Below are 14,937 nucleotides of genomic sequence, written 5' to 3'. Positions count from 1 at the left end.
AATATTCTTGCCTGGAGAATCTCATGGACTGAGGGGTCCGGTGGGCCACAGTCCACAGGGTTGCAAAGAGTCAACACAACTGAGTACCCACATGCACACTTCCCAGGTGCCAAGAACTGTGAACACGTCATCTTATCCCTCAAGAGTCAGCAGACACCAACTGATCTTCGAAAGTTAGCTGATGTACAGCAAGGTCAACTAACCTGTCCATGGTACTAGAGTGGCATCAGGATTCAGCCTCTGGCCTTGGTGACTCTAAAGCCCTGGGTCAGCGCCTACAGTGGTCTCAGGACACCAAAGTCACCTCTGTGTGCAGGGGCGGGGCTGGCTCCCACTCCTACTTACAAACAGGCCTCCCCGGCTGTAATCACTATCTTACCTGCTCATAGCAATCACCTCCAGATCAAAGACACACTATAGATTAGGGAATCTAGAGGAGACAGGGGTTTGTTTTGTTTTGTTTTTTTCCTTCTTAAATGGCTTAATTTCTCCTGGGATCCGGGGAACATGAATTTTGTCTGGCTTCTGAAATTCTTTGGTCCAGGGGCAGCTGCCAGACCACGTGCCCATCTGGCTTTGGACTGGGACCTCTTGGGTAAGAAAGGAGACACAAGTGGAATGGAAAGAGAGCTTCAAGAAAATCACACAGCTGTGTATGGGGGGGTAGGGGAGTGGGAATGGTCGGCAGGGAGGGCTGGTCATCTGTCAGCCTGCATGTGGGGACTTCCCTGGTGATCTTGTGGTTAAGGATCTGCCTTGTAATGAAGGGGACATGGGTTCCATCTCTGGTCAGGGAACTAAGATCCCACATGTTTCGGAGCAACTAAAGCTTGTGTGCCGCAACTAAGACCCATCACAGCCAAATAAATAAATACCAAAAAAAAAAAAAAAAATCCTGCATGTGCATTTGAATATAGTCCCTGATCAGCAGAGTGACTTTAGGGCCCACTGAGGACACTAAATGCTGTTTCTTTCTCAAGTTTTTCTTTTTAATTATTTGATTTTTTAAAATTAGAGGATAATTACTTAATATTGTGATTTTTTTGGTCACACACCAGCATGAATCGGCCACAGGTATACATAATATTTATTTATTTATTTGGCTGTGCCAGGTCTTAGTTGCGGCATGTGGGATCTAGTTCCCCAACCAGTGATCAAACCCAAGCCCTCCACACTGGGAAGGTGGAGTCTTAGCCACTGGACCACCAGGAAATCCCCTCAAGGCTATTTCGAGGGAGAAAATAATCCAGGTAAGTGAAGTGAAAGTCGCTCAGTTGTGTCCGACTCTGCGACCCCATGGACTATACAGTCCATGGAGTCTCCAGGCTAGGATACTGGAGTGGGTAGCCTTTCCCTTCTCCAGGGGATCTTCCTAACCCAGGGATCGAACCCAGGCGTCCCGCATTGCAGGTGGATTCTTTACCAGCTGAACCACAAGGGAAGCCCAAGAATACTGGAGTGGACAGCCTATCCCTTCTCCCGCGGATCTTCCCAACCCAGGAATGAAACCGGGGTCTCCTGCATTGCAGGCGTATTCTTTACCAGCTGAGTTACCAGGGAATCCAGGTAAGAGGGTTCTATCAACCACAAATGTCTAGGAGTCTTCCCACTCAAGGCATTTCAAGGAAATCTGCCTCCCTCCCTTGACTCCAAACCTTTCAACAGACAGACAACTCGGCCATCCTCAACTCTGGGTCCTCAGCATCTTAACACCTACCCCAGGGGCCTGTGCATAAAGTGAGAATTCCACATGTGTCTGAATTAAACTGGAACCTCATCTGGGCAGAATAAAATCTTTGTGTTTAGTTACAATAACAGACAGCTTCCCAGGTGGCGCTAGTGGTAAAGAACCTGCCTCCCAGTGCAGAAGATGTAAGAAACACAGGTTCAATCCCTGGCTCAGGAAGATCCCATGGAGGAGGGCATGGCAACCCACTCCAGTATTCTTGCCTAGAGGATCCCATGGACAGAGAAGGCTGGTGGGCTACAGTCCATGGGGAAGCAAAGAGTTGGACACAACTGAAGTGAATTTGCATGCAGGTACGCACGTCAGATGGTAAATCCAAAACTTTTTTTCCCCTAAGCATTTTTAAAAGAGGCAAATAACAGGATTTCCTTCCCCGCTGCCACCTGGCTGAGGCCAATGTCAGCTCTGACCCCTGATCTTATTCCACAGGCTGTCCTGAGAAAGTGGCTGGTCCGTGATGCTCAGCTCAGTTTGAGAAACCATGCTTGGTGGTACCTAAAGCTCACTCCTCTGAAACTGCTCCCCAGTGTGAAAAGGAGTTTGCCTTTCACTTGGGGCCCATCACACCTTAGGTGTGGAATCACAGGTCTCCGAGGACTGTTCCCAAAGCCTGAACCAGAGTCTCCAAGCTGGCAAGGGCTCGGGGGCCATGCTCCTCCAGGGTCCCTCCTCCAATAGTCACGGAGGTGCGCTCTCTCATCTGGAAGTAGATTCTGTCACAGGATGGATGCTCTGCTGTGAGGCAGTCCTGGCCAGCCAAAACCCTGCCTCCCAGAGCCCCCCCGGAGTAGGTAAACGACCCCTTCCTCCCAACAGCCCTCAATTGTCCATCAGCCTTCTCTTCCACTGGTTGGACTACTCATTTTACTGACATCCTCCTCACTGCCCTCTGGACAGTCTCTAGGTCAGACGCCTCAAACCTTTTCTGACACTAACCACAGTAAAAAGCACTTCTAACAAGGCAGGTGTGTGTGTGTGTGTGTGTGTGTGTGTGTGTGTGTGTGTGTGTGTGTGTGTATACAACCCAACCAATTTCATGAACCTTCTTACATGGAAGACACTTGGATGCTTTCTGGTCTGTTTCACTCTTTCAAAAGCTTGGCTGCAACCCACTAAACCTATATTTTGTGACCCAGAACTGAACACGCTGCTCTGGTTTCACCAAGCCAGTCATCCATGTCCAGCTTTGACTGATTATTCAGCTCGGATACTAAGTTTTCCTTTCCATGCAGCTATTAGCTGATGTGAGCTGTGGGTGGAGTCCTGGGCATCTTTTTACACTGGGATCTCTCTGGCTCAGCTCTCCTCCATCCAGCAAGTTTGCACGAATCTCAGCAGACAGCAGGTTGGCCTGAAGCTACTTCCTGCCCTGCCATTGACATTGTTCACTCAGGACACCTAGATGTTTTTCTCTACTTTTTTTCCTGACCTCTTCCCATCTTCCCGTTGTGTAAGATGGAGTGTTGTTGCTGTTGTTATTTAGTCACTAATTTGTGTCTGACTCTGTGTGACTCCATGGACTATAGCCCACCAGGCTCCTCTGTCCATGCGATTTCCCCGGCAAGAATACTGGAGTGAGTTGCCACTTCCTTCTCTGGGGGATCTTCCCAACCAAGGGATCGAACCCACGTCTTCTGCACTGCAGGTGAATATTTACCGCTAAGCCACCTGGGAAGCCCCTAAGCTGGAGAATCCCAGGGGTCAGAAATCTGACATCTGAAGCAGGCAGCCTAGATTCAGAAAGACACCCCAAGCTTTAGAAACAGCGGTAGGGGCTTCTCTGGTGGCTCAGAGGTAAAGAATCTGTCTGCCAATGCAAGACACATGGGTTTGATCCCCGATCCGGGAAGATCCCACATGCCCTGGTGCAACTAAGCCTGTGTGCCACAACTATTAAGCCTGCGCTTTAGAGCCCAAGAGCCACAAATACTGAAGCCCGTGTGCCCTAGAGTCTGTGCTCTGCAACAAGAGAAGCCACCGCAACAAGCTCGTGCACCACAACTAGAGAGAAACCCCTGTGGCCACAACTAGAGAAAAGCCCAAACAACGAAGACCCAGGATGGCCCAAAACAAAAATAAATAAATAAAATGATATATATATACGCATGCTAAGTCACTTCAGTCGGGTCCGACCCTGCAACGCTATGGACTGAGCCCACCAAGCTAGTCTGTCCTTGGGATTCTCCAGGCAAGAGTGAGTTGCCATTTGCTTCTCCAGGATGTGTGTGTGTATGTGCATGTGCATGTACACAGTCCACATAGGCGCTAATTCCTTCTTCCTGGATCTTCTCCCCTGGAAGACCAGAGGCCAAAAGCCACCACCTCCAGCTTATCATTTTAGATGAGCTTCTGTCAGTTCTAGAATCTGGTCCCTAAATCTTTTTCCTTACCCTTTATTGACTTTGTCACCATTTTGGTGATGTGGAGAGCTGGAGGTACCAGATCTGGTTCCAAGATTTCCCTTTTCTGAACGTCAGTTTTCTCATCTGTAAGGCATAACTAATTCTTTCTGCCCTGCATTTCTCCTGGAGTTGTAGTGAGCAGGAACATGGGTGGAAATGCTCTGTTAACTGTACAGCACTATAATGCAAATATAAATTGTTATATAAGCTATACCACCTTTTGTTAGGAATTCGGGACTTCCCTGGCGGTCCAGTGGTTAAGAATGGGACTTGCCATACAGGGGAACTAAGATGCCACATGTCATGGAGCAATTAAGCTGGCATGCCACAACTGCTGAGCCTGCAGGACGCAACAAAGGTCGTGCATGCTGCAACTAAGACCTGACATACCTAAATAAATACATAAAACTTTTTTTAAGAAAAAGAATTGATACTACTCAGCCACAAAAAGGAATGCATTTGAGTCAGTTCTAATGAGGTGGATGAACCTAGAGCCTATTATACAGAGTGAAGTAAGTCAGAAGAGAAAAACAAAATCGTATATTAATGCACGTATATGGAATCTAGAAGGACGGTATTGACAAATCTGTTCACAGAGCAGCAATGGAGACACAAACTTACGGAACAGATTTATGGGCAAGGGCAGCAGAGAAGAGGGGGAGGATGAGATGAATGGAGAGAGCAGCATGGATGCATATACACTAACATATGTAAACAGACAGCCAATGGGAATTTGCTATATGACTCAGGGAACTCAAACTGGGGCTCTGTCATAACCTAGAGGGGAGGGAATGGGCAGGAGGTGGGAGGGAAATTCAAGAGGGAAGGGACATATGTACACCTATGGTTAACTCATGTTGATATATGACAGAAATCAAACCAATATTATAAACCAATCATCAATCAATTAAAAATAAATAAATATTAAAAAAAAAAAAAAACGAATTGACAAGCGTTGCCTCTGCTCTCCCAGTTACAGCACCAAGCATTCCTGCTCTGTGTTCAGTAAAGGCACAGACCTCATTATCAACTCTGGGTCAAACTACCGGGTTAAACCAGTTCTCCCTTGGCCAGATAGCTGAGGTCATCAAAAATTCATCAGGTCATGGCAGCTGGTGAATCGACTGTCCCCAATCATTTGTACCTTCATTCAGAAAGATAACCAGACCTGGGAGAAGAGGTACCTCAAAGTAGTCAACTGAAATACAGCCCGAGTTCAGCTTTTTAGGCCAATCAAGAAAATAAAAGGCTGTGTAGGGTGAGTGGGGAATCAGAGTCATCTTAGATGAGACTTTGGGGACCTTCACTGGGCTTCCCCAGTAGCTCAAATGGTAAAGAATCTGCCTGGAATGCGGGAGATCTGGGTTTGACCCCTCGGTGGGGAAGATCCCCTGGAGAAGGAAATGGCAACCCACTCCAGCATTCTTGCCTGGAGAATCCCATGGACAGAGGAGCCTGATGGGCTATAGTCCCTGGGGTCACAAAGAGTCGGACACGACTGAGCGACTAACATTTTCATCGTCATAACAGCCACTACACGTGGAGGACTTACTATGCTAGGTCCTGTGCCTTAAAGAATTATTTCCAACTTTGATGAGGACGTTCAAGGATCATTTTACACACGAGGCTAAAAGGTTAAGAAACACACTCAAAAGGGATAAACTATAATCTGCTTTTTCTCATTCAGTGATAAGCAAGTGAAACCCCAAGGCTCATCCAAGGATGTGGCTGCAATGTTGGGTTTGAGGTCTACCCTGGAACTAAGGACCCCCAGAATGAAAACTTTAAACCAAAGAGGGGTTTTCACAGTCAGAACAAATAGCAACTTTGGCCTTCAGCAGGAATGGGAAGCAGATGCCAACTCCCTGGGGTGGGTAAGGTTCTTCTTGCTCCACGGTCCAGGGTCTGTGTTCTTTACAAAGAGCTGAGAACAATTGTTTCTGGGCTGGGAGCTTGGCTGCTCAATGATTAATGAGAATCTAGAATCACTTTTGTTTGGACCCCAAACTAAAACAGGAAAGAGGCAACACGTGTGCCTCTCCTGTGCCCAAAATTCTCCAGAGGTTACCCACTGCCGACAGGCCAAGGTTGGAATGCCTTGGCTGGCATTCAAGGCCTTTTTGCTTGGACCTTAGCCAGCGATCTCAACATTTTCTCATCTCAGAACTCTGTCCTCAGCCTCATCCAATGGGTTCTGCCCATTTTTCTTCCTGCAACTCTACCCACTGGTAATGAACACCCCTCACTGCTCTCAGCAGAGCTGAAACCATTTAGCCTTGGAGACCCAGCCCAGGGTCTTTCTTCCAGACTCTGCAGCCCCTCCGTTCTCAGAGCTCAAAGCCCTTGGAGCAGAGAACTTTTGATCCGGGTCTGCACTGATAGCTGTTAGGTTGGCTTGCATGTCTCTGGACCCCTCACCTAGGTCCTAAGGGCCAGAGGAGCAGGAGGCCATACATCATGTTTCTGTCTCCTTCACAGAGTACTTGCTATAGAAAGACAGAAATTAAATAAATGCTGTTGCATTCAAAAGGGGATGGATGGGGGCTTCGGTGGCTCAGTGGTCAAGAATCCACCTGACAATGCAGAAGACACGGGTTCCATCTGTCATCCAGGAAGATCCCACCTGCCTCGGAACAACCAAGCCCGTGGGTCACAACTACTGAGCCTGTGCTCTAGAGCCCAGGAGCCACAACTACTGAGCCCAAGTGTCGCAGCTACTGAAGCCCGAGTGCCCTAGAGCCCGAGCTCTGCAACAAGAGAAGCCAATGCAATGAGAAGCCTGCACCTCACGACTAGAGAGTAGCCCCTACTCACCACGACTACAGGAAAGATAGTGCAGCACTGAAGACTCAGCACAGCTAAAAATAGACTAAAAAATCAAATTATTCCTAAAAATAAATAAAATGAAGAGGGGATGGATGGAGGGAGGTGGTAGTGTCTGAAGTGGACCAGATCTCCAGAGACAGAGGTCCTTAAACCCTGTGAGGTGGTCTTCACAGACCAGGCTTTGGAAAGAATCTAAGCTCAGGGACAGAAGGAAGCTCAGAAGTGATCTGGTTTGATCTAGCCGTCGGTCTAGAACTCGAGGTTCCCTGTCCTTCTCACTACTCCCACCTCCCCCACAGCCTAGACAGGTGACTGTGGTCTGGCTAAGACACCTCAAGGAAAAGGCCTTTTACCTTCCCACCCCTACAGATGCACAGAAGACTTTTGGAAGGGTATCTTAATAGTTAGCCAAAGCAAATAAGCTTTTATGGTACACACACAGGGAATGGTGGTCCAGCCTCTTGGCACTGCCCCACGGTGGGCCAGTTATGTGTCCTCAGACGAAGATGGGAGCCAGTGAGGCCCCTCACCCGGGGCCCCGGCCTCAGGGACAGCACTCAGTTTGAGAGTGGTCTCCTACCATGGGAAGGAATGACTCTCACCCATCATCTCCTCCTCACCCACAGTGCCCTACCTAAGACAGAATGCCAAAGGCCTGGCAGGGCCAGGAACTCACCTGCCTTCTCCAAATTGATGGTTACTTTAAAAGAGCACTCTGGAAAAATAGCTAGCCTAATTCTATACAAGATGAACTGAAATTACAGTACCTTCTCTTCCCTAAGATACCAGCAGATCCAGAATCCCGTCTCCCCAGCCACACCCCAACCCAGGTCCTTTCCTGAAGCCCTGGGGCCCCCACGAAGCACAGGATATCAGGGGATACCTCTCCAGCCTGACACACCAGCCCTCAAAGTCTATGAGGCAGGGGTGTGGGTCTAAAGCCAGGGTCAGTGATCTGAAGAACACTTGAGATTCAGAGTAGGAGCCAATAAGGACCCCTAAGCAAACCTGCCCCAGCTCTCCAAGGCTCCAGGAGAACTCCTCCCTTCAGAGTTCCCCAAATCACATCCAGCTGCCCCCCGCCCCCCAGCCCCAGGGCTGCTCCTCAATCAGTCAATGAACAAGGTATTCAGCTCCTTTGGTGCCCCTGGAGGAGTTGGGGGGCAGGAAGCCCTGGGAGACGAATCAGTTTCACCAGGGAATCACATGCTTAAGAGGCAGGGGATTGTCTGCTGCCCCCCCAGGCCAAGGCAGTTGGGGGTCTACAAGCAAGCTTCCAGTCTAGAACACCCCCTCCAAGGATTCTAAGACAAGGATTCCACCATCACCCTCTAGGATGGTTAAAGCCCTGGCTTCTGCCCTCCCAGGCCACCCACCTGTGCCCCCCTGCCCACTGGCTCAGTCCAAAAATCTCCCCATAAATCTCAAACCGGCGTGTGAGCAGGGGGGCTCTGGAGGAGCTCAGACGAGCCCCCTTCCCGCAGCCCGGCCCTCCCGCCACCAGGCTGGTTTCCCGTGTGGGAGGCGAGCTCCACGGCCGTCTCTCCCCGGAGTCTTAAGCGAGCTCTCCGGGGCAGCCCCGGCGGCAGCGCGGCGGGAAACCGGGGAGCCCAGCCGTGTCCACCAGCCGCCTGCACAGTCCTGGCCCCGCTCCCTCCTCCGGCAGGCCTGGAGTTGGGGCCAACAGCAGGATCAACAATACAGAAACTTTCAATGGATCCAGCCGACTGGGAGGGAGCGGGGGAAGGAGGGGGGAGGGACGGGGACGCCGAGGCTCCAGGGCAGTGCCCCGGCTCTTGACTTACCATCTTGTTCACATCCATGACGGAGGCTGCAGGGGCGCCCCCCGCCCCTGGAGATCCCGCGGGCCCCGAACGCTGCTGCCAGCTAATTGAGCCCGGATGGTGCCATGCTGCGGGGAGGGCGGCCGGCGGGGACCCCGCGGACCGGGGAAGGCGGCGGCGGCGGCGGCAGGACCGAGACTGGTCCGGAGATAGGAAGGGGAGGGGGAGGGGGAGGGGGAGGGGAGGCGGGAGGGGGCGGGGGGCCGAGCCGCAGCGCGCTCCGGGGGCGGGGGAGGCGCGGCCCGGCGGAGCCCCGGGGGCCGGGGAATCCCGGATTCGGCTGCGGGCGCCCGGGCCTCCGCGACGGTGGCCGTGGCTGTGCGGGGGCTCCTGGGCGGGCGGGATCGGGGGATGGATTCCCCAGGCCGGAGAGCCTGCGGCCAGGGCGCGCGGCGAGGGTGTGATTTGAATAACAAAAGGGTGCTTCTCCGCTCCCCCCAGGCCCGGGGCCGGGATCGCTGAGCCCGCAGCGAGGCCGCCGGGCCTCCGGGAAGTGTATGCGCGCGTGTGCGCGTTGGGGTGGTGGGATTAGAGGGACTCAGGAAGTGAGCCGGGGAGGCGGCTGAAAAGGGGGGGCGAGAACTGCCCCCACCCCACCCCGCGCACCAAGCCGACATTCCAGTGGGGGCAGGGGGTCCGCTCGGCCCCTCCCAACTTGGCTTCACTGGACAAAGGCAGAATTCAGACCTAGTGGTTAGCCTCCTGCGGCTCATCCCCCCGGGGAGGGGGGCGTTGCGGGGGGGGGCGGGGGAACGCCCAGATGAGTCTGGGGTCTGCAAACAGATGGACGAATAGAGGTGGTACAGGTATCCCCGGAAGGCTCCGAAGTTCCCCCCCCAACCCTGCCTGCAGTGCGAGAAACTGGCTTCTAAATGAAGCCTGCCCTGAGCGCAGAGCCCCCCTTCTCTCAAGCCAGACTCCCTTACTCAATATCTTGTCGGCCTATGAAAAATGGGAGACAGACGCTCCTCTGCAAGGAGATGCGGCTGGGGGTGGAAAAGGGCTCCTGGCAAATGCTCTCTGGGGAGAGGGGTCTCCAGAAAAAGGCTGGAGGCCCGACGCCTCTAGTTTCAACACAGGCTCCTCATTGGCATCCTTGGTTGAGCAGGAAGAAGAAAGCTTCCTACTAACCGAGTCAGCAGGAACCTGAGCCCACCGAGGCCAACCCTGCTTTACAGGGTAAGGAATCTGAGGCCCAGAGAGGGAGGTGACTTGCCCCAGGTCACACACTTGGCAGGAAATGAGGGCAGAAGAAACCTCACTAAGGACAGTGTGCGTGGCGCTAAGTCGATTCAGTCATGTCTGACTCTTTGCGACTCTGCCAGGCTCCTCTGTCCATGGGATTCTCCTGGTAAAAATTACTGGAGTGGGTTGCCATGCCCTCCTCCAGGGGATCTGCCCAACTCGGGGATTGAACCCTCATCTCTTATGTCTCCTGCATTGGCAGGCAGGTTCTTTACCACTAGCGCCACCTGGGAAGCCCAAGGACACTGCAGCCTGAGCCCCAAAGAGCTTTCATGCCGCCCCCGAGCGTCCAGCTTCTAAAATCCTTTCTACTGAATACGTGATCACAGGCGTCCAAAACCCTGACCCTCTGACCCACACCAAGGGGCTGAGGAGGCGCACCAGTAAGTCCCCACTCCTGGCCCCAGGGCCTGCTGGGTTGAGTAGGACAGCCTCTGCCCCTTCAAAGCTGAGTTCTCCATCTATGACACAGGGGCTGTTTCTCTGCCTGCCTTCTCGGGGGATGTGAGAACCCTGTGAAATAAAGGATGATATAGATAAGATACAAAAGCAGAAGAACAGGAGAGTCAGGGGCTTTTGTCGCGGTGGTTATTTTTATTTCCCAGCTCTGGAGCCCAGTCCTGTGGCCCTCAGCTGCAGGAAAGGGCTCTCTGGACTCAGATCCCTCTGTCTAACCCCAGTGTGGACATTGACTCTCCCGCCCTACCCTACAGCTTCTCTTGGCAAGCCTAGCTCTTTCTGCACTGTGCCCCGGCCAGGGGAGACAGGAAGGCTCCTCTGCTCAGTGATGGCATTTTGGGCTCCACGGACCTTGCTACTGACTCATGTCCACAAGGGTGAACCCCAACGAGGTACGAGGCAGAAGGGAAGCATGCCACCACTTCCTCATCCTCCAACATGGACACCCAAGGGAGATCAGGGCCAAGGGAGCCAGCAGGAGCCACCCAACGCAGAAATGAGTTTTGGATTATCTGCTGCCTGATTAAATGCACAACGGCCTTTTTTGCTTGGGGAGAAAAAAAAGATTTCATGTTTAAAAAATATTATACAGAGGGCTTCCCTGATGGTCCAGAGGCTAAGACTCTGTGCTCCCAATGCAGGGAGCCCAGGTTTGATCCCCTGGTCAGGGAACAAAATCCCACATGACACAACTAAAGATCCTGAGGGCTGCAACTAAGACCCAGTGCAGCCTAAATAAATAAATATTTTAAAGAAATATATTATGATCCCTTAGCTGGGGTTGATCAAGATCTCCCAATAGATCGTGACCTCTTAGCTGGCAAAGCTCATTTTCTCGTTGCTAAAATGGGAATAGTGGCACCTGCTTCACATACAGGTGGTAAGGGTTCAATGAAAGAACTTTCCCAAACCTTGCCTGTAGTAAGCTGAATCATCACCTGCACCCCCAGCCCCCACACCACCGAAGATATCAGGCCCCAATCCCTGGAACCTGTAGCTACTACCCTACGCGACATATAGGATTAAGCCAAGGATTCCCAGGTGGAAAGAGACCCTGGATTATCTGAGTAGTCCTCTGATGGGGTCTTGTGCATCCTTGCAGGAAGGAGATTTGACCCACAGAAGGAGCGGAGATTAGAGAGATGTGGCCACAAGCTAAGAGATGCTGTCAGCCACCAGAAGCTCCAACAGGCAAGGAGCAGACTCTCTCGTAGAGCCTGTGGGAAGAAGGGGCCCTCTCAACACCCTGATTTTGTCTCAGTAGATTTTGGACTTCCGGCCTCCAGAACTACAAGAGAATCCATTTCTGTCGTTTGAGCTACCAAGTTAACGATCATTGCTTTCATCGGACACAGGAAACTAACACACTAAGGTACAACTAAGAAACTAACACACTGGGCAAAGGTAATGAGGGACAATGTCCAGGTTCCGGACAGCACCTGCCTCGGGGCTGCCCTCTCTGCTGGACTTCTTTGTCAGGGAGCTGCTCTCAGGACCAGCAGGAGCCAGGAGTAGCGGCTGTTCCTCTCCTGCTGCATTAGGGGCAGAGGGCTTGCACTGCAAGGTGGATTCTTTACCACTGAGCCACCAGGGAAGCCCCTAATGTGTTCTTTCATCATCAGCTCCAGGTCACTGTATTCTGCTATCTACTGGACGTCCCTGATATTCCTCGGTCGGGAAGATCCACTGGAGAAGGGATAGGCTACCCACTCCAGTATTCTTGGGCTTCCCTTGTGGCTCAGCTGGAAAAGAATCTGCCTGCAATGCGGAAGACCTGGGTTCGAGCCCTGGGTTGGGAAGATCCCCTGGAGAAGGGAAAAGCTACCCACACCAGTATTCTGGCCTGGAGAATTCCATGGACTGTATAGACCATGGGGTCGCAAAGAGTCAGACACGTCTGAGTGACTTCTGCCAGACATCAACACCTGGGGGTTTCAGACTCACAGGCACCTCATACTCAAGGAATCCAAAGATAATATTTTCTTTCACCTCTGTTTTCACCATCTGCTCTGGTTTCAAATCCACTTAGTTCATCAGGCTAGAAGCATGAAGTTTGACCTTAATCCTTCCATTGACAACCCCCACCCCACCCCATCTAATCAGTTCTTATGTCCATGTGATTCTTTCTTGCAAATAGCTTCCAGTCTATGTCTTCTATCCCAATACCAATTGCTCCTGCATTGGATAAGACTAAATCACCGTCTCCTAACTGGCCTCCCCACCTCCGGTCTCTACCTGTCCAGTTCATCTTCTACACCTTTAATTGTGACTCCTTACTGGCCAACCCCAAATGGAATAAAAAGCAAAACAAAACACCCTTCTACAGTTCACCCGGCCTTCAAGGCCCTTACTCACCTGGCCTCCTCGCCCTCCATTCTAGCCGTCTTCTCCATCCTCTCCTGTCCATCCCCATCAATGAGGGAGACTCCTGGAATGCCCTTCCCACCCTCTCAGTGTGGAAGATTCTTTCTTACCTTTTCTGACCCATCTCGAATATCACCTTCTCTACAAAGGCATCCCTGACCCACTGAGCCACAGCCAGCCACTCAGTGTCCCTTCAAGCAAGGGACCGCCTCTGGGTACAGCCTGCAACAACCTTGGATGGGGATGGTTCTTGCCCTGGGCGCTCTCTGCTCACTTGAGTTCCCTCAGGCAGAGGCTGAGCCTCACTGAACAACCCACCCAATACTTACTTCCCTGCCTCCAGGCTCTCTTCAACCTAAATTCCACACCCACCACATTGGTCCACCCTTAACTTCAACTAAGATCATGGCTGCAGCCACAAAATTAAAAGACATTTGTTCTGTGGAAGAAAAGCTATGACAAACCTAGACAGTGTATTAAAAAGCAGAGACATCACTTTGCCAACAAAGGTCCGTATAGTCAAAGGTATGATTTTTCCAGTAGTGATGTACGGAGGTGAGAGCTGGACCATAAAAAGGGCTGAGCTCCAAAAAACTGATGCTTTCGAATTGTGCTACTAGAGAAGACTCTTGAGAATCCCTTGGACTGCAAGGAGATCAAACTAGTCAATCCTAAAGGAAATCAACCCTGAATGTGCTGAAGCTGAAGCTCCAATACTTTGGCCACCTGATGAGAAGAAGTGACTCATTAGAAAAGACCCTGATGCAGGGAAAGATTGAAGGCAGGAGGAGAAGGGGACGACAGAGGATGAGATGGTTGGATGGCATCACCGACTCCATGGACATGAATTGGAGCAATCTCCCGGTAGTGGTGGAGGACAGAGGAGCCTGGCGTGCTGCAATCCATGGGGTTGCAAAATGTTGGACACGACTTAACGACTTAACGACCAAGTGCTGAACGGATGCAGGAAGCCAGGACGGAAGGTGCGGAGAATGGTCCTGGTGGAGGGTGACACCTACTGGAGAACTGTGATTCTGCAGCCTAGCCCTACAAATACCACACTGGAGTCCACTGCGCGGCTCAGGGCTGTGTCTTCTAGAGCACTGAGAGTTCATTAATTCCCAGGAACGAGGTTTAAACTAAGCAGTGCTTCCTACAAAATAGCCGTATGTAATATATGTTACTATGCTACCTGCTACTGCTAATAAGCATATGCAGAGGGCTGTAAACTTTGTAAAGTTTATAAATTTTACAAAATGACTTCTTGTCCATTATGTCATTCAATTCAAGTAAGGCAGATAGAACAGTATTATTATTATTATTGGCCATGCCGTGCTGCTTGTGGAATGCTTGCGGAATCTTATTCCCCAACCAGGGATCAAACCCTGTGAAAAACCCTGCAATGATGACACTTAAGAGTCGAAAAAGAGGAGCTTCCTTGGTGGTCCAGTGACTAAGACTCTGAGTTCCCAATGCAGGGGGCCTGGGTTCAATGGGCTTCCCTGCTGGCTCAGATGGTAAAGAATCTGCCTGTAATGTGGGAGACCTTGTTCGATCTCTGGGTCGGGAAGATCCCCGGGAGAAGGGAATGGCTACCCACTCCAGTATTCTGGCCTGGAGAATTGCATGCACAGGAACCCGGCAGGCTACAGACCATGGGGTTGCAAAGAGTTGGACGCGACTTTCACTTTCACTGGGTTGGATGCCTGGTCCCACATGACTCTACTAAGACCCAGTGAATAAATAAATATTTTTAAAAAGATGAAAAAGGAAAAAAAACCCAAAACCCTCAAGATACATAAGAGTTCCTGGACCTAGAATGTATGTCAGGATACCAGAGGGCAGGGAGGGGAGGGAATCAGGAAGTATGAGGGAAGGTGGTTGTGTTTGGGGGGGAAGGGCGTGTCATGCTGTGAATAATAATAGTAACGGATAACGTCTATTGAGTTCTTACCAGGTGCTAGGCACTGTGACAAGTACTTTACAAGCATTATTTCTTTTAGTCCCCACAACAACCTCCTATATTAAGTGTTCCTATTATTCTTATTTT

General features: G+C 51.1%; 1 protein-coding gene across 8 annotated transcripts in view; it reads right to left on the bottom strand.

Moving 5' to 3' along the window:
- HIP1 (huntingtin interacting protein 1) overlaps nt 1–14,937 on the bottom strand; it is a 133,197-nt gene that overhangs the window by 71,007 nt on the left and 47,253 nt on the right. For 2 of the 8 annotated variants that reach the window (XM_081557849.1, XM_081557850.1), the window contains exon 1: nt 8,781–9,312. The exons of the other annotated variants lie outside the window; for them this stretch is intronic. In XM_081557849.1, coding sequence (XP_081413975.1) covers nt 8,781–8,798 — 18 coding nt within the window. In that variant the 5' untranslated portion in view covers nt 8,799–9,312. Of the gene's footprint in view, nt 1–8,780; nt 9,313–14,937 lie in introns of those variants that run through there. 8 annotated transcript variants of the gene reach the window in all.

The sequence above is a fragment of the Giraffa tippelskirchi genome, chromosome 13 (assembly GCF_054371585.1).
Source record: "Giraffa tippelskirchi isolate mGirTip1 chromosome 13, T2T-mGirTip1v1.2.pri, whole genome shotgun sequence".
NCBI classification, from domain to species: domain Eukaryota; kingdom Metazoa; phylum Chordata; class Mammalia; order Artiodactyla; family Giraffidae; genus Giraffa; species Giraffa tippelskirchi.
The sequence above is the reverse complement of the archived record's forward strand: the minus strand, read 5'-3'. Positions and strand labels throughout refer to the sequence as shown.